Genomic DNA, 27,692 nt, shown 5'->3' on the forward strand with positions numbered 1-27,692 from the left:
AATCTCTCACACTTCTACAAAAAAAAAAAAAATCTCACCCCATTTTTGTTTGACTAAGTCTTACAGTCGTTATTCTCTCTCTAGTCTTTCATGTGAACATGCATGGTGGGTGACGTGGGTTTAGCTGAATTTGTGCTCAATCCCACCTCTCAGTCTCTCTTTTTCTGATTCAATTATTTGAGTAATAGGAAATGAATTTAGAAAAATAAAAAGAACTAAATATTATATTTTTATCTTTAAAATTAAAATTTTTAATTTTTATATCATTTGTATGTTATATACATATAATAATTGATAGATAATATCAAACAAGTATTACAAATATTAAAAATAACATCCGAACTTTTTATTTTTGTAAATGGATAATTCCCGAATCCGAATCTAAAGTCAAATTTTATTATCACTGCTATTTTTACTGATATTTTGATCGAATCGTTGAATTAATGAAACGAATTAATCTGGATCATTCTCAAATCCGAATTTATTAACTATGCATGAGAACGACAAAATGAAAAAAGTGTGAAAAAAAAAAAAAAGTTACCTTTGATGTGAGGACCCTCCGGGAGGACTTAGAACAAGTCGATTGTCTGCTCAATAGCGAGGAAGAGAAGCCTAAACTAGAACTGGCCATATCAATCTGTAGAAGATTATTCTCCAATTGATATCCCCCAACCATAATCGAGCTAATGGGTCTCCATCCCCCATCTAGCATCGCCAAGCACAGCACATCCTCGTTTTCCCTTACCATAGAATTTGAGCCCCAAATTCTCCAAAACACCATCTCTCTCTGCTAACACCAGATCAATGGTAGGCACTTCCGGCCCAGTTCTGGCTCTACCTATATTGTTTGAACTGAAACATAACTGGAAAGGTGGCACAGATTCTACTCTAGTCATGTTAAAGATGTTGATCGCTGCTTCACTGAAAGCTTCTGTAAGGCTATCAAAGATTGAGGTTTCCATTTTGGTGTAAGGAACAACTGTGCTTATCTTCGTTCCTCCTATTCCTTCACTGTCGATCAATAGCAAAGATGCATTCAGAGGTAAAGATTTTCCACTTGATTGATTTCACTCCGACGAAGTGGTCGGCGGAGGAATCACGACCTGCAACTCCCTGTTCAATGGAAACTGCCCTGGTCACCGGATTTTCGATCAGTGGAGTGTACATAAAATACTTTGAGGCATCCATGTCAGGATGCAACATATAAGGTCCATCACCGAAAAAAATAACACCTTGTGATGCTTTCGCCGGCAAGCAGATGGCGAATTTCCGGTGAAGCCAAAGGTTGCAGAGATCTGTGATGGAAGGGAGATTCGGCTGTTTCCAAGGCTATTTCCAAGGCCTAGCATTCCTTTGGCACCGATGGGTAGGCTTCTCAACAACAATGTTGGGGCACAAGAGAAGAGGAATCTTGTGTGGGTGATAGATTTGGAACCCACTTGTGTGAATGGGAGTGGAAGGGTGAGGATATCTTCCACGAGCTCCCCTGCGGCGGCCTTGTGGGATATGGTATTTTGTGGATACAGACGACATATATATCGTTGTTGCAGTCGCAGGTTCCACCTCCGGTGGGTCTGGCGGCGGAGCATTGGATGGCACCGGACGGGGATAGAGGATGGGGAATAGTAGCCGGAGTGGCAGTCAAGCCATAAGAAAAGGCCTCCAAGATCTATGACCAGCCTGAGGGAGATGGGCAGAGTACCTTGATTAATGTGGGTTCCATACTGGAGGGTTCTAGCATCTTTCCAGACAGGAATGGGTAGAGTCTGGTGTGGAGAGAGAGAATTGCGAGAAGAAAAGGAGGCCGGAGAAGAAGAAGAAGAGAAGGAATTGAAGAGTAGTGATACTATTAGGTCTGGCAATAGAAGCCATGGAATTGAGGAATCGAAGGAAGTGTCTGAGTCTGAAGGAAAGAATGAGATGTGAAGTGAAGAACCGAAGACGAAGGATAAAGAGCAGATGGAGTTCGTGAAGTTAGGCGGTGGCCCGCCACGTACGGCTGAGACTTTCAAAAGAGATGATGATATATGAAATAGGAGTGTAGGACAAAGGAACTTTCCACCTCAACATCAGATCAATATCACAATGAACGGATAAGATCAAAAGACCTAAACCTGAGTTTTTTTTTTTTTTTGATAAAACTAATCTGTTTTTTCCAACTTGACTTTGACGCTTTTCCCATTTTCCATTCCCCACAGCTCCACTCAGAAACTGTGCTTTGAAGTTTGACCAACTTGCTTTTTTAATTTAAATATTTTAAACAAAAAAGAATTTAAATGTTTTAAATGTTCACCAAGATGTAAGGGTGTCAATTTTAACTTGAAAGCAAATACTGAAATTGAAATTGAAATTGAAACCAAATCGAATTAATTGGATCGAAGCTGAACCAAATTTATTCAGTTTAAATTTCAGTTTGATTATGTGAGCATGTTATTTGGTTCGACTCAATTTTGGTTTAGGTTGTCAGAATCATCGATTCGAATTAAAATCGAACCGAAACCAAATCGAATTACTCTTATCATTCAAGAGTTTTTTTTTTTTTTAATGTGATAAGTGTTTTTTACAATTTATCATTACATATTTACAAGCTAAGATAATTTTGGAGTTAGCAATGGCCATAAAGCTTATAACTTGGGCCCATTATGGCTTTTGGTTAATCATAGTCATGGTTCAAAAGTGAAACCGTTTTTATAACCGAATTTAAATCGAGGTATAAAACTGAATTAAAATTATATATCGAAACTGAATTGGAATCGAGTTGAATTGAATAGATTTGAATATCTAAATATAGAACCGTGTTGGTTTTCGATTCGGTTATGATCTACCGTATTATCATTTGGAATAGAACTGAAACCAAACCAAATAATTCGAAACCGAACCATTTGACACTCTTACCAAGATGATACCTAATTCTAACGTTGACATCCTCCCAACTCCCAAGGTAAGTTGATAAGTGATCGTTTATCCGGTTCTTTCTTACAAAAAAAAAAAAAAAATCCGATTCAAATGTTCAAATTGGGATGGTATTTAAAAAACTTGAGAGAATATTTGCGGATTGAAAGGGGGAGTGAATTATTCTATGAGCCTAGATTGCGGGAAAGTTATTGCAATTGAAGAGTAACAAAATTTTTTCCATGACAACCATATATTTTGATGAGACTTTCTTAGTTGATTATAAGGCCCACCTACTCATTGAAAGAGTTGACCTATTAACCAGCTTTTCCTTCGTCTTCAAGACTATATAAATGGTGATCTTCTGCGATGAGTATTCCGGAAGATAAGCTTGTGATCGAAGAGGTTTAAAAATTCTAATTGGGGAGACTTGTAGAGGGAATGAAATGTCATCTTCAGGGGATGGAAAGATCCTTATGGGTTGGAACTGTTGGGGGTTCCATGTGGATGACAACATAATAATTACACATTGAAAGTAGGTGGTCTGATGTGGAAATTTATTGACCTTTAACATCTTTTTTTTGATGGCTAAGGTTTGGGATTGGAATCCTCTCCTGAACAGTAATCACCTGGGCTTGTCCATAATTACTTGGGTGATCGACACATGTCTAAGAGGTGATCCAATGACTTTAGGTGCGATGCCTTTGTTCTGATCAATAGAAGCACAACTTTTAAATCACCGTTTGGACACATGGTTCAAATAACTTCGGACTAACCTAGACAGTCAACGCTTAAAAGAAGAGCCGGATTCTAACTTTTGAGAATAAATTATACTTAAGTGCCTGTCTACTAATTTTAAAGCCAAGGTTTAAAAGGGCGCTCTCCTTAATGACTTTTTTTTTTTTTTTTTTATAATGCGCGTCTATATTGCTGCTCTTGCGAAGTTGAAGGCTAGCTTTGATCTTCTTCAATCCATCTGGGTTTAAACTTTTCATACATCACACTTCATCAATTAATTGGTAAGATTAGTAAAAGTATCTCAACCAGCTGGGTTTTATCCAAAGGTTATAGATTGCAACTCAATCTTCGCTTGAACTCCCTTTGGGAATGGGAGGTGAAAACTATGAACCAATTTTTCTGCCAACCCAATATCTAGAAGATTTCTGATTTGAAGTTGAAGGATTGTTTATTCTAGAAGGACAACCAATCTCCAAATTCAATGTAAGCACACGGATTAATGATAACACATACAAGTTGGGACTTTCACAACTGGGCTCATACTTAATGTAATGAAAGTCAAAATTCTAAAATATTTTGTCTGGTTATTAATAAAGAAGAGTCAAATTTCGGACTAAATTTTTCTTGGTTGTAACATTCATGTTTAGATTATGCATGGATTCGTCATTAACTTTCATCTCCTTATTATTTATATTTTGAAATACTTTTCTTTGGTTCAATCAGAAAATGGTTAGACGATGAGATTCTCCTTCTAACTTGGGTCGCAAAACTGCGATATTAAAATTGAGGAAACTTATTCTATTTATTAAAACCCAAAAGACTTGAAGTTTTCCATTGGATTTGCCTCCTGCCTTCAAATATGTTATGTCTTGGATTAGTTACCTTAGCAATCATCACTAAGGATTGCCACTATTTTCCAATCTACACTAAAAATTTTAATTATATACAAAAAATTAGTGTACTAAAGATGATTGATGAAGTGATATGCATGCAATCGTTTGCATGTCTTGAAATGTTTTAGGAAATTTATTTATATACTATTTTGGAAATAAAAAAAAAAAAAAAAATAATAATAATAGTAATAATAATAATAAAAAAAATAAATAATAATGATAATGATTACTTTTAGGCTATGTTTGGCAGCCAAGAGAAGAAAAGAAAAAGAAAAAAGAATCTAGAAAAGAAAAGAAAAGAAAAGAAAAGAGAAGAAATGGTGAGAAAATAAAAAGAGTATGTATGTTTGGTTACCAAGAGAAGAATGGAAAAGAAAAGAAAAAATTCAAAAAATTTTGAATTTTAATAGAGAGATAGACACATAGGAAATCATTTGTGTAATCATTCATTTTTTGTTTTATTATCTTTTCATATTTTCTCATGTTTCTTGTGTTTTTAGCAAGAAAATTTTTGGGGAAACAAAAGAAAATTTCCCAATTCCCAAAAGCAATTTGGAATTTGAAAAGGGGAATCTTTTATTCGGTGAAAACATACCAAGTTCAAAAAAAAATTCTTAACCCAAAAAAATTGTACTTTTTTCACTCAGTATCCTAAATTTCCCTTAGGAGTACAAAAAATAAAGCTGGGCTGACTATTTTTTAAATCCCCAATCCAGTCCTTGTTTCCCTTGTATTGGTGTGTACATGTACTATTGGGTAGCATTATCTTGCCTTTTGTATACAAAAGCCCTGCTCGAACTCATGGCAGGCTTGGGTGGGCTCCGGTTTGCTGGGCCAATTCCCTTTATAAGATATATGATAAGCCTCTTAAATGTCTCTTCAATTCAGTCCAGTAAATGCCTCTTAAATTTTTTCTATCAAACTAAAAATGTCTCTTAAATCCGACTTTACTAAAAATGGGTCCAGTACTCATAATTTAAATCTTGGTGATGTGAAACTACTCTCCGATTCAAGCTGAATCATCTAAATCAGATTCAGGAAACCATGGGATATATAAATTTCCAAAATCTAAGCAACCATGCAAAATTAGAGTATATCCCACACACCCAGAACATTTCTGAAACTGCTAAAATATTATGCCCAACTGGCATTGAAAATTTGAAATATAAAAGGCTAGCTTTCCCAATTCGCATTTCGCTTTTTATTTTTCTGTTGGCTTTGGATTAAGACACTAGCTCCTTTAACTGGCTTTATTCTATTTATTACGAGCTAACCAGCTTCACCGGCCTCCCAAGCAGAATCATTATTATCAGAATTCAAAAAGCTAGTGAAGTCATTCTCAATCATCGTCTCCCATGGCAGTCCTCTCTAGCTCCTACCTCTTCTGCTTACTGTTCTTCTTCCTTCCCTGCTTATACTCATCAGCCTCTTTACCCAAAGCCCTTCTCATACCCATCACGAAAGACCACTCCACCCTCCAGTACACAACCAAAATCAAGCAGAGAACTCCCCTGCAACCCACAAATCTAGTCGTCGACCTGGGTGCTTCTTTCAATTGGGTCAACTGCGAGAAGAACTATCAATCCTCTACTTACAAACCCATCTCCTGCAACTCCTCTCTCTGCGCCTCCCTCAAATCCTTGGCTTGCTCCAACTGCTACGAACCCCCTCACCCTGGCTGCGCAAACAACTCCTGCGCCCTCTTCCCCGAGAATTCCGTGACTCGGAAGTCCACCATAGGCGACGCTCTCATCGATGCCATTGCCTTACCCACCACCGACGGAAGCAAACCTGGTCCACTCGCTCTGATCTCCGATTTCGTCTTCTCCTGTTCTCGAACTTTCCTCCTCAAAGGCCTGGCCAAGGGCGTTGCCGGAGTTGCCGCGTTGGGTCGTTCAAATTTCTCCCTCCCAGCTCAGATTAGCACCTCTTGCTCTTCTCCGTACTTGTTTGCGCTTTGCCTGTCCGGTTCACCCACGGCTCCGGGTGTTGCTTTCTTAGGCACCGGTGGGCCCTACGTGTTCGTCCCACAACAGGTGGACCTTTCCAACTCCCTGATGTACACACCTCTCATCCTTAACCCTGTCGGTGACACCGTCATCACCTATTATCGCCAGCCGTCTGATGAGTACTTCATAGGGGTCACAGCCGTTAAAGTAAACGGAAAGGCCGTGAATTTGAACGAGACGCTCCTGGCCATCGATGATGAGACCGGCTTCGGTGGGACCAAGATCAGCACCGTAGTACCGTACACCACCATGGAAAGTTCCATCTACAAGGTCTTCACGGAGGCTTTCATCAGCGAAGCCGCGGCACTGAACCTTACCCTGACCAAATCCGTGAAGCCGTTCGATGTGTGTTATCCGGTGGATGAGGTGGGGAGCACGAGGGTGGGACCAGCGGTGCCGACCGTAGATCTGGTGATGGAGCAGAAGGAGTATGTGTTTTGGAGGATATTTGGTGCTAATTCGATGGTGAGCATGTTGGGGGAAGAGGGAGAGGAGACATGGTGTTTGGCTTTCGTGGATGGTGGGATTGGCCCAAGGACATCGATCGTGATAGGTGCTCATCAGATGGAGGACAATCTCCTACAATTTGATGTTGGGTCCAAGAGGCTTGGGTTTAGCTCTTCGCTCCTACTCAAGCAAACTACCTGCTCTAACTTCAACTTCACATCCTCCTACAACAACAACCGTTAATAAAGCACCTGGGGTTGTTCACTTTGTTTGCCAGTCGTTGGATTTTTTTGTTTACAGCCATTTTCCCATAAATCAAACATGAATTTATTACCGAGGGAAACTTGTGAACTCACTTCTTTGATGGCCTGATAGATATCACAGGCTTGGCCCAAATTAGGGCTAAGATGGGCTCTATCTTCAGCACAAAATTTAGACTTGGCCAACTCCTGGCCTGGGCTTGGATAACTTCAAAGTTGCCTGACCCATTTTCTTCGGCCACTTATTAATACTGGCCTTTCTTGTTAGAAGCTTGACTTTTCTCCAGGCCCAGGCAAACCCCGAGCGTTAGTCTAGATTTTTAGATGTAAAAATTCATTAGGACGTACAGGTCATCCTCAAAGCTTAATAGGGTGGCCCACCAAATTTTAGCCACGTTGTGGGATGATGTGGCAATCTTGATTATTGGATAGATAGGTTAAGGGGTTAGATTAGCCACATATCTAAATTTCAAGAACTAATTCAATCAAAAACCCTTGTGTGCTGGTATGGATCCTTGTATTTTTTCAGTCATCCATGTATGCTCATGCACTCTCTTGCAATACCGAGTTTTTTTTGGAGTTTCATTAAGCCACATGGAAATCTCTATAGAGACTGAAACTTGACATGTAGGTTGAGGAACTTGAGGTCTACATGTATATAGAATTTGGGTCCATCCCATACCGATATTTGTAACCATGATTGCTACTCCTAACTTGATGGTGCCAATCTGCAACTCTGTAATCAAGTGGCAAGGAACTCGTAACTTCTACAGATATTATATATATATATATATACTTTTTTTTTTTCCAAGGAAGAACTTTTCCATGACGACCACTCCATCCAAGGGTTCACAAACCCCTTTCGAGTTTTAGAATCTCCCAAAAATACCCCCGATAGCACCCTCATGCTCGTGGATCTTCCACGGTGATTGGATTCCCATGCCGAATGGATTCCCATTGGTCATGGGTGTTGAGAAACTTGGTCCTTCACTCCTTCCAACAATAAACAGTCTAACTTTAATATTTGACAGAGCATCCAACCATAGCCTTTAACTTTTGTTAATTTACATTGCAAGGCATGAGCAGCCTTATTAATTGCTGAGAACCAGCCCTCCTTCAAAGGGTCTCTGATTCATCTCTTCAAGGGTAATTCAGATGAGCAATTAAGCACTTGTACTTCTATATAAGATCTTACACTACAGAATAAAAAGGTTCCAGCTTTTGCCTGTGAGTGGGTGTGAAGGAGTTTGTGTTTGTCCTTCCCAACCCAATGGGAGTATTCATTTCCTCACGGGCATTACCTCGTTTGGCTTACTATTATACTATATGGTTGCAGTCACCTAGTCTCTGTGTGTTTATTTCCCCCACAATAAATATATAAATAAAGCCTATGTGCCTAACAAGCATCTCTTCCCCTAACAACCTTGGCAAACAACACCCTATGGTTTCAATTGTGTATGACACTTGGCCATTTTGGAGATTAAATGTGAATATCATCCATACTCCATCATCCTCTAGGCATGCACCGATTAGTGGTTCCCATATAAAAGATCTTTCACTAAAGCCGCAGAGCGAGAAGATTTTTTTTTTTTTGGGGGGGGGGGTTACTACATTTATCAAAAGGCAAAGATTTCATTCATTTAGGTTCACCCATGAATCTAAGGTCATTATTCTTATTTTTTTTTTCTTTTTTCTTTTTCTATATTTTTGGTTTTCTGTTTCTATATTTTTGGTTTTCTGTCATTGATTCAAGTTTCAGTACCTTAATTCGGGATTACTTATCGTACCTTAATTTTGTTAGAGAATGTTAATAAATTCCACAACACATTTCATCGTCTTGTAGCTACAACCGTCTTTTTGATCAGTACTACAATAGCTCTTTGGTCGGTATTGGAGCAATATTATCTATTGATAAATCTTTAACTTTGAAGTCTTTTTCAAATTGGTTCAACTATAAAGAAAGATATGTAATAAGTCATTGGTGAAGAAATTATGTGGTTTGAGGAAAACTCTATCCTTTACGGAAATGGGTAAGATAGGGACCCACAAGGGTCTAGCAAGGGGGTTCACTGAGCTACACTTATTATCACTATGATACTACTATTATTTTAAGAAAGTTGGTGGGTGGGAGGGGGAGGGGTTGGAGGGTCGAAGTCTCGACCTTCCCTAGGCTTACGTTAGACCCAACTACCTAGCCACCCGCCACTTAGCTAGAAGCTCAACCAGGATTTCTGCCATAATCTATGAACCCCATAAATGAGTATTAATATTGGGCGTAGATTCCCTCTGACGCCGTGTGGAATTTCAGGTGTTGGAGGGGGAGTATTACGGGAAACTCATCAAATAGGGGAATATTTAGATCATTTCCTCGGGGAGGTGCAGTAATGTACATGGGTGGGGGTGTATAATTTTAATTTTGTTCTGGAGTCGTGGGATCGATCTTTTCCCATTAATATTTTTGGTATTTGGATATGCTTGTGTTCTCAAACGCTTGCATTCATATAAGCACCTAGATTTGCATGGGATGAAAAGAACTGTGAAAGGTATAGATGATGAATGATAGAAATAAGAAAGAAAAATAAGGTGATTTTTTTTTTCGAAGGGGGAAGACAGAATCTCTTTATATATAGTGATTTGAGCTACAATTAGGACAGTGATTCTCATCGTTAATTTTCACCCTTATTGAAGTAGGTACGAAATATACTTCTTTAATTATATCATAAGGTTAGATCCAAATCCTAGAACCCTGACCAAAGAGATTCTCTCTTCATGAATTTCCCTACCATGAGTGGAGATACTAAGTCAAAAAAAAAAAGAATTCAAAAATGATAGTGGGGCGAAAGGCAATGTGGTCGTTTTGCTTAGACACTAGACGCATAGGGGGCAAAATGACCACCTCACCCCTCATGAAAATAGAAGGTCCCACCCTTATTGATACTTTCGCACACTTCCATCGACACTCATGCTAGTGTAGGGACCATGCTGCCCTCGTGGATCCCTTTCCCAATAATAGTTGATTTGTAGTAGTAGTCTCATCAGCCTATAATTTAAAACCTTTCTCCCACTTCTCATTCCATGGGGCCAGCAAAAGCGACCTTGCGATCGGTTCTCTCTCAACTTTCCTACACAGGTTCAGAGAAAATGATTAACCGAAAAAGAGAGAGAAGGACGAAACTGGGAGTACTGAACAATGCAGAATAAACCTAATTGATCAGTTGGAGTTGAGGATGCAATGTACAGTGGATGGTCGAGACAATTAAGGAAGAACAGTGGATGAGCGACTGCATGAGACAGACAAGAAATTTTCTTCCTCCATGTTGTGCATTTTTATGATCTCACATGGCCACGTAATGAGCCCATAATATTAAACGTGAGATGTAATATATACACGAGTGAACGAGAAAGAGAGAGAGAGAGAGAGAGAGAGAGAGAGAGAGAGAGAGAGAGAGAGAGAGAGAGAGAGAGAGAGAGTCAGAGAGTCACGAGAGTGCAGCATAAGCATTTAATGAGGACCTAGATGAGTCTCGACCTAGACATGGTTCTCCTCGAGAGGAGTAGAGAGGAGTTTAGTTGCACCGTCTCTGTTCTCTTATCTTGTTGTATATAAATAGACGAAACCATGATTTGGAAGAAAAAGGCCCAACAAGAACACAAAAGTGAATAACACTTGGGAATTTTAATACCTGAAGATGTCTCACATAGCTGTGGAGAGGAACAGGAGAAGGCAAATGAACGAGCATCTCAAGGTTTTACGCGATTTGACACCATGCTTCTATATTAAGAGGGTAATCTCTCTCTCTCTCTCTCTCTCTCTCTCTCTCTCTCTCTCTTTTCTGTGTATAAACCCTAAACCTTCTACTTGTCTCTATCAAGGGCGACCAAGCATCCATCGTAGGAGGAGTAATAGAATTCATCAAGGAGTTGGACCAGGTCCTTCAATCTTTGGAGTCCAAGAAGCGCAGGAAGAGCTTAAGCCCTAGCCCTAGTCCTAGCCCAAGGCAACTCCCTACTCCTAGTCCAAGACAAGTATTCCAACGACCTCCTCCCTCTCTTCCTCTTCTTCTTCCTCCTCCTCCACCTCCTACTCCTACTCCCACTCCTGAGAGTACCTTTGGGCTTGAAAATATTGAAGACCTGGGGGCGGCGTGCTTCAATTCTCAGGTTGCAGAAGTTGAGGCCAAGATCTCTGGTTCCAATGTCATTCTCAGAACAATATCTAAGAGAATCCCGGGACAAATTGTGAAAATTATAAGCCTCTTAGAGAAACTTGCCTTCGAGATCCTCCATATCAGCATCAGTAGCATGGAAGACACTGTTTTATGCTCATTCGTTATTAAGGTATGTTAATTATTTCCTAAAATATATACTCTTATTATCTTAGCCATTAGAAACAACTAACAGTTCTCTTCTTCTTCCTCTAAGGTGCAAACTAGTCTGTGGACGAACATATACATTATTTCAAGACAAGTAATAACTTTTATTAGTTGAAAACAAAGACCCTCAAACATGCAGAAACATTTTTTTTTTTAATGATTCCACATGGGTTAATCCTTATGTCTGTTCAAGGGAAGTGCAATTTGATCAAGTGATATGGACTTTGTATTTCTATATTGTAGGTGGTGTCAAAGGTTTTTTTTCATATGCAGACAATATATATATATATATATATTTTTTTTTTCTTGTCAACCAAGGTGTTCGGGTCAGCTTACGATCACCTCAAGTAATCCTCAGGGAGACTAGCGCACCAACCCACCAGACAATATGCTTATCCATGAAATTTTCAACCTTAAGGACTGAGTATAGAATAGGTCAATGATTTAGGAGGGTTTCCTCTCAGTCACAGGATCAATCTTTCCTTCCCCTCCCCTTTTTTTTTTTTATAGATGATACTGAAATTTCATTAAAGATAAGCAAGTTTACAATCTTTTACAAATATAACGATTAGCATGATTTTGAACAAGAATAGCCAAATATGATGAGAAAGCATTAGGAAAAATAAACAATTCTTCACCTCCATAAGAGAGAGAAACAATATAGTCTGATGGCTGGTTCACCTCTCTCCAAATATGTCATAGAAACCAACATAGAACTCAAATGAGAAATAGCGGCTCCTTAGGTATAAGAACCCACGAGGGCAATGATCCTCTTCCCTTTGTTTTTCTTCTGTCTTTTGGCCCTAGTATGGTGGGCAGTACTCTCAGTGATTTAGAAAGAAAGGGCCTCATCTTACCAGTGAATTTGGAAGCTCATTGTTGTCCTTTCAATGGGCATTAGCTAATAGTGCTTCTTAGCCAAACATGGATTTAACATGTAGGGGGAGAGCTTGACAAACTCTTAGAAACCAGATAACCAAATATGTTTTTTGAAAATGCAGAATCATTAGAAGAAAAGTGATCATCACACAATTATAATAGAGAATAAAAATGATTCATGAGTTTATAAAGTCACAATATGAATTTACCTTAAAATAAATTTTGTGACCACAAGTGAAATCAAATGCCCTCGACTGGGACTTTCTATGTCCTTAATAGAAAATTCTTTAACTTATCCCAAAAAAAAAAAAAAAAAAAGAAATGTAGGATTGGCATGCAAAAAGGGGAAAAAAAAGATGATATGAAGAAAATATCGAGTTCTATTTTTTTTTTTTTTTTAAAGTTAAATGCTCATGTGTTTCCTAGTGAACAAATTGCATTAGATAATGTAACACATTATCAATAAAAAGGTATCCATTTAACTCTAATGTCAATTTGGTTCACCTCCCTATCCCCTTTGTATCTTCTTATTTATGGGCAGATTGGGCTCGAATGCCAGCTAAGTTTGGAGGATCTAGCTGCTGAAGTTCAACAGAGTTTTTGCCAAGATGTTAGTTTTGTCAATTAGACAGGTTTGTAAGATTGATCAGACATATTTTCTAATAAGAATGTTGTAATTATGTAAAGTAGAACAATTTATTTCTTTTGCATACTTGAGCTGCTGAGTGGTGACAATTCTTTCTACTCTTTGAAGTTATCCGATAAAGATAGAGAAGGAAAGCGTGGCCCTTGTGCATGGAATGATAAGCATAAAAGAGAAATGCAGATTGCTAACCTCTCCTCATCCTCATTTTTCCATGAAAAATATTTATTGTAGTTGAAGTTGGTGAAAAAAAAAAAATTTGTAACCTTACTTTTTTTGCAATTTAATATTAACAGATATATATATATATATATATATATTTCAATAAGCGTAATCTTATAATTTAATATGGATACTGATAGTTTTAAAAGTAACAAAATGATAAGTCATTTTCAAATTAATTTGAAAATCCTTCTTCACTCATGCTTAGAAAAAGGTTATAAATTCTCCCTTCAACATTTCGGTGACAGCAAGGTGCACCCTTTCTTTTATTCTAATTGTCAGGGGACTGAAATTTTTTTACTGAAAGAAAGTCTCTATCTCTTCTTTTCAGGCCTCAATATCTTAAAGATAATCATAGCTGGTAGCTAAATGTATTTGTTGATTAGGGCTCCTTTGACAAAGATATATAGCTACAGACTTGAAGATAGAGTAATATTTGTTTTTTGATCTATAAATATAATTATACAAATGAAAAGAAAGAAAATATATCTAGAGTGATTCAGTAAAGGGGAGATTTGTTAAACACGTATTCTCAAACTCAGCTAAGCCTTATACCAACTAAAAGATGATGGCTACATGGATTCTATTTTACCATTCAACTCTATTTATAGCCATGCATGATGCATGCAAAGGCTGCATGGATTCCTTTATATAATTAGGCTTTCACATTGCTACTAGATGCCCAAATCGTGTAGAAGATTCAGGTCATCTCTTGATGATATCTTGCTTGCCTTGTTTCATGGGATTTGGTTGTTGTTTATCAAATTGTTTTGCATCTTAAGACCAATTAATTCCAAGATATATATTTCAAAGGGATGTTGGGTGTTAAAAAAACAAATAGACTGATACCTCATTCTATTGGTTATTTTATTTTATTTTTTTTTGCTTAAGGTCAACAATGAATGTATAAAGAAAATAAAAGAATGGAATAAGAGGCCTAAGCCATACAGAGCGAAGAAAAAAGAAAAGCAAAAAAACTCAGCACCCTTTTCCACCTTCGGCATTTCCATCAGCAGAAAAGGGGCCAAGATAGAGAACCGAAATCTTGATTTTCCAGTAGCATCCCAATCTATGTAATATAGAGAGAACCTTGGGGGAGAATTCCACACTTCAAATGATCTTGTAGATGCAGCGTGCTTAGCAAGGCCATCAGCAACTGTATTAACTTCTCTGAAGCAATGATGAATGGACCATTGAATTGGATATTAAGAATAGAGAGGAAATCTTGTGTATCTGTTTGGGCCATTCTAACTTTCTAGCTAGTGCCCAGTTGAACAATTTGTTTGAAGGGTGTTCAGCAAGATTTCTAACTGTCATAGCTAAATTTGGGTTTAATGTTTTTCTGTTGTGATTTACCAAAAGTTCTTTAAGTCATAGGTAATAAAAGGATTTACGAAGATATTTGGAAGTGACTTAAGATCATGCCATCCTCAAGAATTGTTGTTGTCATTTCGAGTGCACGTGTGAAATGACAAGGTTTTAACCTCTTTGGAGGGGAAAAAAAATATGTTGCTAAAAAAAAAAGTTACAGATTATTTGGCATCAAAAGTGTGTCAATAAGAAAATCAACTACAATGAAACAGGACTTTTGGGACATAAAATTACCACCTCAAATGCTCAGAAAAATATATTTGTAGACACAAGGTTTAAGTCCAAACAAGTGGCATGAGTGATTTTTTCCCTTGAAGAAAACAAAACCATGATAAAGGATTAGATAGGATAAACTCATTCTGATACACGTAGAAATACCATAAGCCATAATATGCAAAAAAAAAAAAAAAAAAAAATTGCGCAAAAGATTTGAGTCTCTGAACTTAATTGGTGTTTGAAGCTTTTTTTAACAATGCAATAATAAGAAATTGAGGAGAAGATTACAGAAAATTAAATGAAATGAAGTCTCATGCAATCACAGTACCGGTCCAAAAGGGCTCTAATGTGGGTTCTCCACTCAACTGGAATGGACCCTTCTCCCATTAAAGGGTCAAACAAACTCATTTTCATACCAGACATTAGCATGACAAAATAATATATCATTTGGATACTAACGAACTTTGGAGCAAACATCCTTGTTTCATCATAGTTTACCTTCTAGGCGTATCGGTCATTTTTGTCTGACCGAGCATTGGACGTGTCAAAGGACGTAGAGAAAATCCATAAATCCATAGATATAAAATTACTCAGTCCTCAAGAAACACCCACCATCATTGGTAAAATGAGATGTCTAAACCTAGAAACCAAAAACAATACGTTGAATGTTGTGAAGTTATACAACTATTAAAAATTAATATTGAAAATTTTGCTTGAATTTTTTTATAGGAAAAGGAATTACTATTGGAGTCATTTTATTTACACAGATTTTAGTTGACCTTTTGATCTATTATATACCAACTAAGGGTGTAAGTTTGGCCCTGAGAATTTGCGCCCACACAAGCCATCCAGAGCCCAGTCCGGCCCAATCTGACCATAATTTTATATGACCATATATACATCATTACATATTACCTTCAAGGATTCAAGCCTGTTGGATTGATTTTAATAATGGTTGATGGTGATGATGTTCCATTTCAACCTGTTAAGGCTTGTATCAAATTATAAATCAATAAGGGCTTATATTGGCTACACTATTCTGATATGTTCAACCTTAAAATCTTTAACCCAAAAAAAAAAAAAAATCCCTTCAAATCTATATTATGCAGCGAAACAAAATCCATCATTTCAAGCTAAATATATGCATGTTGGAAATGTTTTACAATAGTAAGTTTATCAAATTATCAATACAAGTGACCAAAAATGGCATGCATGTTGGGAATGATTTCTATTTTTCTTCTCCTAAAAAGATTGAAAACCTATTCTACGAGTCCAACATGTAACTGCATTGGTGATTGGAATTTTAGTGTCATTTTAGCCTTTTTAGATATTGAGAAGCAACTTTAAGTGGTGAACAAAAAATACATTAAGCTATAAATAATTTTTTTGAATCAACGTAAGCCCTTCATTCAGTTTGGTTTTATTTGATTTCTATTTAATTTTTATTTTGTGAATAAAAAATATATTAAAATGGAAAAGATAAACTTCAAGGCAAGATACCATCAAGAGGCACTAGACTCCAACAAACAAAAAGAACAAAAAAATATCAAAATATGAAACTTGAGAATGAAAACTAGCTCAACTCAAAAGGAGCAATAATGAGTTTGGTTTTGTTTTAATTTTGATTTTTTTCAATTTCCAGTACAATTCAATCTGATTTTAGGGACATAGTATCCCAAATTAAAACCACCCCAATAAAACTTTGGTTGGATTCAGGCTATTTGCAGATTAGGTTTTGACACTCCTTGGAAGAAATTCCATATAAGAAGGGTCATACACCTCCGTGAGGGTTGCATTCCAATTTTTCCTTTCTTGGGCTTGTCACGATTTAGGCTGTTCCAGCCCAAGTCACATATGTACATTCTGGTGCTATCTATCTTTTTAGGAGTCAGCGTATCAATTATAATTAGGCTGCGCTTGGTAGTCATCTAGAAAAACGTTTCTGACGTTTATTTATTTATTTATTTATTTATTTATTTATTTATTTTTATATTCTATTGAAAGAAAAAAAGGGAATAAGCTTTGATGTCAACTTGGTGTTTTTCGGTTTTTTTGGATTGGAAAAAAAAAAAAAAAAAAAAAAAAGAAGAAGAAGAAGAAGAAGAAGTTAGAATCACAAAATGATGGAATGAAAAAACCTTGTTCCGTCATTTCAGTTTCGTTCCAAATACAAAAAAAGTGAACAACTAGGGCAATCATTCCTTAAACAGGTTCACCAAACACCTTTTTTATTTTGTTTTTTTAAATAACATTTTGACACATAAACTAAAAATTCTGTTTTTAACGCAACACGTTGTTTCTGAAACTCAATGACTACCAAAAGCAACCTTAGAATAATCATTTAGAATCCAAATTATCAGAATCAAAACAAATCAATGGAACAGTGATCAACCTGGACATGTGGGCCACACGAATGGGATAAAATATTGATAGAGACAATATAATTTTGGCTAGAATCATTAAAATATGGCTCAAATTAATTGAAATGGTGGCACATCTTAGAATCTACAAATACCATGTTGAATGCTGTGAAGTTATATGACAAGTATTACAAGGGGAGAATGAATCTTGTTGATTTGGTGTTGTCTACCTCGATGGCTTGATGTATGGGAATGGGAGGAAGTGCGGAAGCATCTTTAACAAATGGGGTGAGGATAGTGTGATTTTTTCACTTCCGCTTGTGTTTGGGTATAGGCAACATCAGAGTGGCATAGTTCTTTCTCCCCATTAAAAATTAACATTGGAATTTCTTGCCCAAATTTTATATAGGCTTTGAGTCCTGACTGTTGCCAAATAGGACCACTTGGAATACGGTTTCTTCTTTTCTGCTTTGTCCAATGGGAATATTTTTATGGAAAAATCAATTCTAAAAAATATTCAAATTTTTTAGTTTCGAACCATCCTGTATGTAATAGTTTATATATTATTTAAAGAGAATAATTAGAGATATTAATATTTTAATTAAGGAAAAAGGCTGGATATGTTAGCGGTATATCCAAATCTATGTCTATCTCTTTCTTCATTCCCTAGAAAAAATCCCCTATACCCCTCTCATCCCAATTTTTTCATTGATTGAACCACTAGCTCCAGAAAAACCGTCGACATACTCCTCTGAGTCCTACCTCAATTTTTAATTAAAAGAAAGTAGCAAGTGGGATATGTTTACAATAAAGTAAAAAACTTAAGGACATAGATATGGATCGTGTTGCATAGCGTAGACCAAAAGGACGGTCTACTGACTCCTAACCATGACTTTGGAATAATAGATGTGGTGCAAGGGTGACCATGGGTTCCTTTCAAAGAACCGAGTGAGTGACTCATAAGCTTGGAAGAGTTTCAGTCTCATCGTTGAACAAGGTTCTAAGGTCAAGGTATATCGTTTCAAGTGAAAACATCCTTTGCCACGGGTGCGGCGGTGCAGTGAGTATCTTATGACTGAAATGACATCAAGACTTATGTTGATGTCATCTTGACCATCCGATGCTCACTGCACCACTGCACCACTGCACCACTGCACCCGCAATAAACAATCATCACTCTCATTTCAATACCATTTTGGTTCCGTATTCCGTTCAATTTTTAAGAACCTTTTGTTAGAACCATGTCCTTGAAAGAATTGGATTGGAAAGTGATATGGTTATGTGGGTCAGTCATTCGAGTCACAATCATGAAAGTTGGATATGGACAGGCCTGGGATGGGTCCTTCCACCACTTAAGCTGAGCGCGGTGCTTGTAAGGAACAATATGATATATTTATTTTTGGTAAGGTCGTACATATTGATATATTTATATTTGAAAAGTTTTACCTATTTAATTTTCTATACTGAAATACCCTTTATTTTATCTTTAGCTTTTCATGATTAACCCTACTGTTAGTCAATGGTTTGAACCGTATTTTGGCTCAAATTGTTTTCTACCCAATAGCAGGTCAGGAGAACTGTGGCTGACCTGCCCATATGGTGGGGGATTGAGGGTGAGAGATGGGTTGGACAGGTGACCATATGGAGGGTGAGAAGACAATGCCTCCTCTGAGGTGGGAAAGCATGGGATAGCCTTCTACTACAAATGAAGTGCACCTGTGTTTCATGCATCAAAATAGTTTAGTGGTGAGGTGGTGAGGTGTAGTAAGTATCCAATGATTAGAGTACAGGGTTAGGGCCTCTCAACCGTTGAATGCTCACTGCAGACAATTTGGACTGATCAATATGATACCTAGATCAATTTGATCAGTATTTTTTCTATTTAAGGAAAAGAGGTAAGAGAATCCTGGTCATAAATCAAGCCATACTGATCACAGAGATCATTCATAGAGGTATAGCTAGAAATCTCATAATGATTTCTCTTACCTCCATCACAACCATGCCACAGTGGCTTCTCATCCCCCTTGTAGCTCTCCTTCTTCCATTGATACTAATTCTGAAGAGCAAACAAGCGAGGAGAACCAACCTTCCTCCTGGCCTTCCTAAGCTTCCCATCATAGGTAATCTGCACCAACTTGGTGAGCTTCCATTCCGCTCTCTATGGAAACTGTCCAAGGAATATGATCCAATCATGCAATTACAACTTGGGAGAATGCCTACATTAGTTGTCTCATCTGCTGAATTGGCAAGTGAGATCCTGAAGTCTCATGATCTTGAAAGTTGCAGCAGACCTGACTTGAAGGGAACTAGGAGGCTCTCATACAACTTAGACACTGCTTTTGGGCCTTACACTGAGTACTGGAGGGAGATGAGGAAGCTCACAGTTCTAGAGCTCTTCAGTGTCAAGAGGGTGCAATCTTTTCGTTTCATTAGAGAAGAACAAGTTTCTGAAATGATGAGCTTAATTTCGAAATCTTCTTCTTCTGCAACTCCAATTAATCTGAGTAAGATGTTCTTTAACCTTACTGATGAAATAATTTGTAGGGTTGCTTTTGGTAAGAGTTACAAAGGGAGGGATTTTGATGATGGGAGACTTGGAGATGCTATTAATGAAGCTTTTTTTTTTTATGTTGGGTAGCTTCGCTGGCGCAGATTTTTTCCCTTACGTAGGGTGGATCTTGGACAGCTTCACTGGCCTCAATAAAAGGCGTGAGAAGTGCTTCCTTGAATTTGATCATTTCTACCAATCTGTGATTGATGAACATCTCAAGAATAAGAGAGATGGATCAGAGCAGGAAGACGTCATTGATGTCTTGCTAAAAGTAAGAAAGGATCAAAAAGGTAGAGGTTCTCTTTCCCATGACCATATCAAAGGAATGCTCATGGTAAGCCACCTTCCTCCTATTCTTATCTCCTTCAACTTAGGTCCTAAGATTCTATTTATGTTTTGGATTCCCTCGTCATTATAAAAGAGGGGCTCTCATTATCTTTATAACGTGGATAGAAGCCATATTATTGTTAGCCTTCCCTAACTAATTAAAATATCTTATATGTTAACCCATTTTGAGGTATTTCTTTGCTTATCGTAGCACAATGGTAAGGTTGCTTCATTTTGATGTAGTGATTTCAGCTAAGAATGCATCATTGTAGTCTTTCACAGACCCACAGTGGAGGGACCCTTTGGGTACACCCTCAAGTCTTCCGTTAGTCCATTCGCTTTGCCCGGAAGTCAAAAAATAAGGTAAAGTTTGCACCCAAAATTGATTGATTCATGCAAAGCTTTCCACTTCTTGAAGTGTTTGCTACCTTGTCGAGTGGCTCTTGTGCCAATGCATGGGCATCGACCCAAGAGGGCTGGGTAGTCATTTCACCAACCCTTGTATCTGGGCCTAGGCATACAACTGGGTAGCTTTCTTTTCCCATATTCTAGTTAGCAACCTTTTGTTGGTGTATGGTAGATTGGATCTCATATGATACTGCCCAAAAATTTTACTTTTTATACATCATTCAAAATTTTCCCCTTCTCTGAAAACATTTGTATTCTTAATCCTTTTATTATTAATTTTTTTTTTGGGTGGGGGGGGGTGAGAATTTTTGTGGGGTGAGTTTACCCTTGTGCCCAAACACATGAGGAGAAAAATGAGCAGCCTAGCCCCATGAAAATGAAAGTTACTCTTCTATGGATACTTCCTCATATGCTCTCGTTGGCCCTCGTGCATATGCAAGAATTGCAATCCACAAGAAGTTATTCCTTTTTTTTTTTTTTTCAGAATATATTCATAGGTGCAATAGACACTAGTGCTGTTGTGTTAGAGTGGGCAATGACAGAGCTTGCTAAGAACCCAGAAGTGATGAAGAAATTACAGGATGAGGTTAGACGCACTGTCGGAAACAAAGGAAAGGTTGTTGAAGCAGATATTGAAAAGCTTAAACTCCTTAAAATGGTGGTAAAAGAGACACTAAGTGTCACACCCCATTCACACTGAACCGGGCCAGTGACCGAGTTAACACCGGTTAACCCAAACCTGCCAGGATCATCAGATACTGTATTCCACCACAGCATACACACAACTAATATAAACTCATAAGATCAGTGGAAGACTAAGTTTTACCTGTGAATAATCCCATAATACTTGATACCCGGATTGTGATACAATAATTATATACATGTGGGCTCGAAGGCATGATATTTACACAATAAAAATAAAATTCAAATATCAAGTACATAAGGGAATCCACCAAAACAATCAGAGTACACAGCTCGGCTCGGTATCAAGGCTAGAGCTTAGCTCGTCATCAAGGGTTGAGCCCAGCTCGGCATCACATAGAAGAGCTCAGCTCATCCTCAGAAATGGAGCTTAGCACGGCCTCAGAACTGCTGTCCCGCAGCACAGCTCTCGCACGAGCAGTTAGTGCCATGCTCTAACTCCTCAGGAGTCCACCAGTCCTCTTCAAGAAACTCGACTGTGGGTCCCACCCCATGCTCCTCAGATGTATAACCTGCAAAATCATCTAAAAAGGGGCGTACACGTGGGATGAGCTCACTAGCTCAGTAAGTGGTAAGATGGACCACATAGCAGTCCACACATCAAAACACATCATATGCACTACATGCCATGCTATACATTTTAAATCACATCCACCTAAGCAACATTACTAAGTCCTTGGTTTTAGTGCTACTACAACCACAGTGCACGTATACTTCGGGTACGAGCCGCGAACTCCCTCCCGCGATACGCCCATAGGGCTGTCGGAGAAGGCCCACCGTGAGTACTCGGAAAAGTAAAGACAATATCATCCACCGGCTCTCAACAGAAATGTAAATGACTAAAAATAAAGGTGCTGACTCCAGCAATTTAAAAGCAGTATGATTGGCCCTCTTGAATGTACCACCGGGGTTGCCGACTGTCCTACATGACCCGTCGGGCGTTATGTCTAACCGCCACAGTGACCCGACGACCGCGACCACTGCTTCCCCCCAAATGATAACCCAACACCTTAACCCCTGTTGGGAAGGGTCGTAGCACGGGATGGTGAAAATCCTAATACCGTATGCTCCTATATGACAATAGTACGATTGCATAGTGCCTCCGTGTCCCATTCCACGGGCCACCGATGCACTCGTCTCCAAGCCAACTATGGCATCTAGTCTATCAATGCAACATGCACCATGATGTCCACATTCAACATATAAACATCTCATTCAATTGGCATTTGGAAAGTAAACATATCACATATGCACATCAATGTGTGGAATGACTAATCTACATAGCATATTCATGATGGTATGACTAGTCTAGATATAATTAAATGAATGCCAAATAATGCCTTGAAACAAGGCCAAACGTCCTCTTCCCACTTACTTGTAGTGTACAAGGATTCCCGTTTGGGACGGGTGAGATCCGGTGCGAATCGGGTAGGATTTGGTGAACCTAACATAATTGAGTGGGGTTAGCACTTCACCCTTTTAGGATCAAAATTAATGAAATCCGATGACAAAATCATGTTTAGAACGTCAAAAGAAGGTCACACGTCCGATTTGGGTCCAATCGGACATAAGGATCACCCTCGGGGCCACACGGGTGAGTCAGACAGGTGGGCTGTCTGGCCCACCGGTCCTACCCACCGGTTGGGACCGGCAGGTAGGGGCCCGTCGGTTCCACCCACCGGTTAGGCCAGGGGCCCCTGCTAGGACCGGCGAGTAGGATGGCCCGCCGATTGGCCCGCTGGTTGGGCCCGTCGGTTGGGCCCGAAGGCCCCCCTGCCTTCTCAGGTGGGTGCCCACAGGCGGGTAGGGGCCCACCGGTTGCACCCACCGGTCTTGACGGGAAACACCCTGTTTCTTCTCAACTTTCTCCATTCTTTGGGGATTCAAATGGGGCTTTTCCCAACTCATTCCTCACACCCTCAAGGTCCTATAGGATGGTTCTAACTTAGATCTAGGTTAGATTCAAGTAATGGGAAACCATCTTACCTTCTTTGCTCAAGAACGACTTCAAACCCTCCAAATCACTTCAAACCCACCATGCTTCTTCCACCTTGTCAATATCTCTTCAAATCCTTCAAGATCAACACATAAATCATCTATTAAACCTTAGATTCATCATTTCAAAGGGGATTTACAAGATCTCAAGAAACCATACTCGAATCAAGGGTTTAAAGCTTGGGTACGGTGAATGTTCACAAAACCCAACTTTGCTTACCTCTAACTGTAGATCTAGAGTTGAAGATCACTCTCCCGGCGCCGGAATGGGAAGATCAAGCTTCGGCACCGCTGAAATCCCTCTTTTCTTCCTCTTCCTTCTCTTCCTTTCTTCTTCCCTTTCTTTTTTCTCTCTCCTCTTTACTATTCTCACCAACGTACGGGTGTCATAAATGAAAAGAAAATAAAGTCATAAAGCTATATATATAATTCCTCATTATGTGAACAGTGCACATGGATGGGTCACTCAGGTGGGTGGGTGCACCCACCTGTCCACCCACCTGAGGGCCAAAACTTGAGATTTTGACAGAGTCCGGGCTTCGGCACGAACCCCACCCCTGGAATACGATGTAGTATGCGTATATACCTTAAAATACGGCTATAATACCTGCTTTATCCGTACATGGCCTTATGGTAGGTGCATGTACACGGCTTGGGCACTCCGGTCTCTTCTGGCACTGGCTCGGACTTGTCGGGCCAGCCGGTGTTTAAGGTCACCCGTGCCATCATAGCCCATAAGGAACCCGCTCTAATTTCCTCTGGCTCGGTTCCTGCATGGTCAAACCGGTTCAACCGCGAAATCAGACCGGGTTTAAGAAGCGGGGTATTACACTAAGATTGCATTCTCCAGTCCCTCTATTAATCCCACAAGAAACCATGCAACATTTTACCACCAAAGGATATGGCATTTACCCCAAAACAAGGTTACAAGTGAATGCATAGGCAATCGGGGGAGATCCAAAATATTGGAATAAACCAGAAGAGTTCATGTTGGAGTTTTAAGTTTCAAAACAACTAGTCTCTTCCTTTGTTCAAGTTCTTTGGTATTAGTAAATGAATGTGAACTAAAGTTGACTATACATGTACTTACCTATCAGTACATGTATAGTGTTAAGGGGCACACCCATACATGTATATCATGCAAAGGTCACACCTATACATATAGATACAGATAAGGGACACACCTATACGTGTGGATACATACAAGGGACACACCTACATGTACATACATTGACACCTATAGGGAATAGGTGCACCCTTTGTATGAAGGGACACATACCTGTACATACAGGTACCTGTAGAAGTACAGGTACACCTGTTCACGTACAGCTACGTTTTGGTCTATAAATATCCACTGCCTACATGCCAGAAATTTCTTCTTCTCTTCTCCCTATCTTTGAGTTTCTTAGTATAGCTTACGGACTCCCTATATGAATCACACTTAGGAGTGTAACCCTTGTCATTAGGGGGTGATTTTATCTTGAAGCTAAAAGAGTAGGTCGACCCTTTATGCACAAATAAGGGGCTCTTTAAAACCTTAAGAAAAGTATCTTATACGACTTCACCCTATTGTACCTGCATACGGAACTTTCTGTTGCTTCAACTTTTGTACCTGATATGAGGACTACATCTCAAAGGTTAGTGCATCATCTATGTACATTTTAGATAAGTCTAACACTACCCTTTTAATATTCTAAGAATAACAGTTCATTCCAAAGAGGTTCATGGGATAGCTCAATTGATTTTAAGGGAACACATTTTATGTTACTACCATTTCGAGCAGGTCGAAGAATTTGTCCTGGGATGCACATGGGTATTGCAATTGTTGAACTAACACTTGCAAATCTTATGCATGCCTTTGATTGGAGTCTTCCTAATGGGATGAAGAAAGAAGGTATAGACGTGGATGAGACATCAGGTCTTCTTGCTCATAAGAAATCTCCTATTTACCTTTTGTCAATTGAACAAAATATATATTAACTCAACTAGTATTTGATGGATTGTCAACCCCATTTATTTGGAATAAGGCTGAGTCGTTGACAAGAATCCGATTTGCATTATTTAACAGAATAAGTGTTATATTTCCACCACCGCCTTTGTTGTACACTAGCTTGCTTGTGTTGTTACCGTGTCTTTGTGTATGTAACTTACAAATAAATAAATAAATGTTTTCTTTTTAAGATCTTTTTATTTTTTGAAAAATTGCCTTGGATCTACTAGAAAAGAAGAAAGAACTACAAAACAAGTAGATCTGTCTTCGTTTTATTTTTTGTGATGTCACCTCACTTATGTTGAACAGATCGAGAGAAAGAAGGGAAGGACATGATGATGTGCCAGCTATTTTCATTTTATTTTCTGCCTACAGACATAATCTCCCATAATGTTTTCATACAAAACCAATAGAAAAACCAACAAGGGAATTAATATTTTCTGCATCGACTGTTTATCGAAGTCTCCAGTATTATGCATAGGTTGAACAATAGGCTTCACTTGGAACTCATAGTTTCATTCCAGCCAATCAGAAGAGGTAAAGAAACTCAATCTTCTTTCGAAATACGAGACTGATCTAAATTGGATCAATACATATTGGTCACCTTTGCCCTTACTTGAAAAGAAAAAAAAGTATACTGTTTTACCCCTGAAATGATAGGATAATCGATCCAGATCAGTCAGGTATTGGGTATTGATCTCAGCTGATACCGACACAATACGACCGATAAGATACCTATACTTCGAAGCATGGTTTGATCACACCAAGTTCTTGCTACCTAGCTAGGTTCACAATCAAAGAAATGGAATCTTGGAAAATACTAAAGCCTAACAAGATGTTTGTGAAACCAAAGGAAAGTCTTATTCTATTTCTTTGACTGATCCGAAGTAGATGTGCAAAACCACCTTTCTTTTTTCCGGACACTCTTGCGAACCCATGTTGATTAACCATGCCATGTTGTCAGGATTCAGCTCCTCTCCAGTGACTGCACCCTCTAATGATCTTTCGAGGGCTGGGAGGCCTTGGCCATGCATACGAACACTTGCCAACACCTAGGGATGCGTGTTCAAGCCCTCCCATCCCTTGGATGGATCATTAGAGGGTCGATGGTGTTAGAGATGATCTATTCCATATTGCCAACCATGACTACATTAAAGATACTTATTGCCATTAAAAAAGTTATAATAGAAGGCATTGGGAGGTTGTTGAGTTGTAACCATATATATCTAGGAAACAAATCCTGCCGTCATATATTTTTTTTTTTTTAGTATACTCTACCACATTACGTAAGTACAATTTCTGAGTCTCGATCTTTCCATGTGGTGACTTCCTGATACTGGAGCATTTTCAAATGGACCAACAACCCAGTCCAATAAGCACACAAGTCCACGCCAAAGGATAGAAGCTGAAAATAAAAGTTGCTATCCAGGATTCTGGGGTAACTTCACGGTAACACCTATACCAAGTCAGAAGGAACTAGAAGTCATGCCATATATGGATGGAAAGATCTAGAAGTATATTTTGCAACAAAAAAAAATGGTGCCTCATTTGCTATTTTTTAGAAGAAGTTATGACAATTTTAGCAAAGTGTGTCTGGATTGACTGCAGACACTTAGAATTCCAGAATTCATCTTTTTAGTCCAACTTCTATACAAATTCGGTTCTAGAACTTCTTAGGCACTTCAATCATTATATTTCTAGACTCTTCAAGATATGAAAAATGCCTCTCAAAGTTTCCAAGGTCCTTTTCTTTTGGATAGTTGTTTGTCTTCCCCATGTTTGTTTTTTCTAATTAGCCTTAGTTTCATTCTTGGAAATTGCCTATGTTTGGAAGGTTGTTCAATGCTCATCTATTTTGGAGTTTATTCATAATTTGAGCCTTTGGCCTTTGAGAAGAAGTAGTTCTTCTTGAGTTCTCTTATCCTTTAGGTAGATTTCTTTTTCCTTTTAAATTGATCACTTGTTTCACCTCCTAATCCTTTATAATTTTTCGGCGTTAAGTTGGTATCAGAGCCTAGGGTCAGTGGCGGGTCGTCGAAAACGTGGACCAAACATTGAATCAACAACAACTCGAGAAAGAGACTTAAGAGACGTGGAGATGGATAACTTAAGGAGACAAATGCAACAATTGCAGGAGCAATTGCAACCCTTTGAATCTCTAGAATATGATGATTTACATCATGATTTAGAGTATGATTCTTCTTTTTATGCCGACTACCTAGCTAGAGATGAGGCGAAGACAAGGATATTAGCCACAAATATCGATTTTCCTGGTAACATTAAGGATTTCATCAGAAGGGATGCCGAGGCAGGCCAAACTATAGATTTGATTAGTGCGATTCTCTTTCCTCTGCTGATGGCAATGCCGAAGGTGGGGGTCAGGGAACCGATTTTATTTTTGCTTCAATCTATTTTA

The 27,692-nt window shown here is 38.6% G+C and overlaps 3 protein-coding genes and 1 pseudogene across 3 annotated transcripts; 3 read left to right on the forward strand and 1 right to left on the reverse strand.

Moving 5' to 3' along the window:
• Positions 1-683: 683 nt before the first annotated feature.
• LOC122094820 (probable aspartic proteinase GIP2) lies at positions 684-1,188 on the reverse strand. Its single transcript, XM_042665415.1, has 2 exons — positions 1,058-1,188; positions 684-1,011 (listed from the first exon to the last, which is right to left on the reverse strand). The coding sequence occupies exons 1-2, from the start codon at positions 1,186-1,188 to the stop codon at positions 684-686; spliced, it is 459 nt and encodes a 152-aa protein (XP_042521349.1).
• A 4,565-nt stretch (positions 1,189-5,753) lies between these two features.
• LOC122057488 (probable aspartic proteinase GIP2) lies at positions 5,754-7,322 on the forward strand. The gene has a single exon (XM_042619604.1). It carries the CDS (start codon positions 5,879-5,881, stop codon positions 7,220-7,222), a length of 1,344 nt encoding a protein of 447 aa, XP_042475538.1. The 5' UTR covers positions 5,754-5,878; the 3' UTR covers positions 7,223-7,322.
• Positions 7,323-10,882: 3,560 nt separating this feature from the next.
• On the forward strand, positions 10,883-13,427 carry LOC122057167 (transcription factor MUTE-like). The gene is made up of 3 exons (XM_042619179.1): positions 10,883-11,024; positions 11,113-11,577; positions 13,033-13,427. Exons 1-3 carry the CDS (start codon positions 10,929-10,931, stop codon positions 13,117-13,119), a joined length of 648 nt encoding a protein of 215 aa, XP_042475113.1. The 5' UTR covers positions 10,883-10,928; the 3' UTR covers positions 13,120-13,427.
• A 5,875-nt stretch (positions 13,428-19,302) lies between these two features.
• Positions 19,303-25,266, forward strand: LOC122094821 (annotated as a pseudogene).
• Positions 25,267-27,692: the final 2,426 nt, after the last annotated feature.

The sequence above is a fragment of the Macadamia integrifolia genome, chromosome 12 (assembly GCF_013358625.1).
Source record: "Macadamia integrifolia cultivar HAES 741 chromosome 12, SCU_Mint_v3, whole genome shotgun sequence".
Classification (NCBI taxonomy): Eukaryota; Viridiplantae; Streptophyta; class Magnoliopsida; order Proteales; family Proteaceae; genus Macadamia; species Macadamia integrifolia.

Excerpts from the sequence above, each read along its gene's own strand:
- LOC122094820 (XM_042665415.1), bottom strand. The coding sequence starts at position 1,188 with ATGGATGCCTCAAAGTATTTTATGTACACTCCACTGATCGAAAATCCG. Across the intron at positions 1,012-1,057 it reads GTCGGAGTGAAATCAATCAA|TGAAGGAATAGGAGGAACGA; the intron begins GTGGAAAATCTT and ends ATTGATCGACAG.
- LOC122057488 (XM_042619604.1), top strand. The coding sequence starts at position 5,879 with ATGGCAGTCCTCTCTAGCTCCTACCTCTTCTGCTTACTGTTCTTCTTC.
- LOC122057167 (XM_042619179.1), top strand. The coding sequence starts at position 10,929 with ATGTCTCACATAGCTGTGGAGAGGAACAGGAGAAGGCAAATGAACGAG. Across the intron at positions 11,025-11,112 it reads CATGCTTCTATATTAAGAGG|GGCGACCAAGCATCCATCGT; the intron begins GTAATCTCTCTC and ends GTCTCTATCAAG. Across the intron at positions 11,578-13,032 it reads TATGCTCATTCGTTATTAAG|ATTGGGCTCGAATGCCAGCT; the intron begins GTATGTTAATTA and ends ATTTATGGGCAG.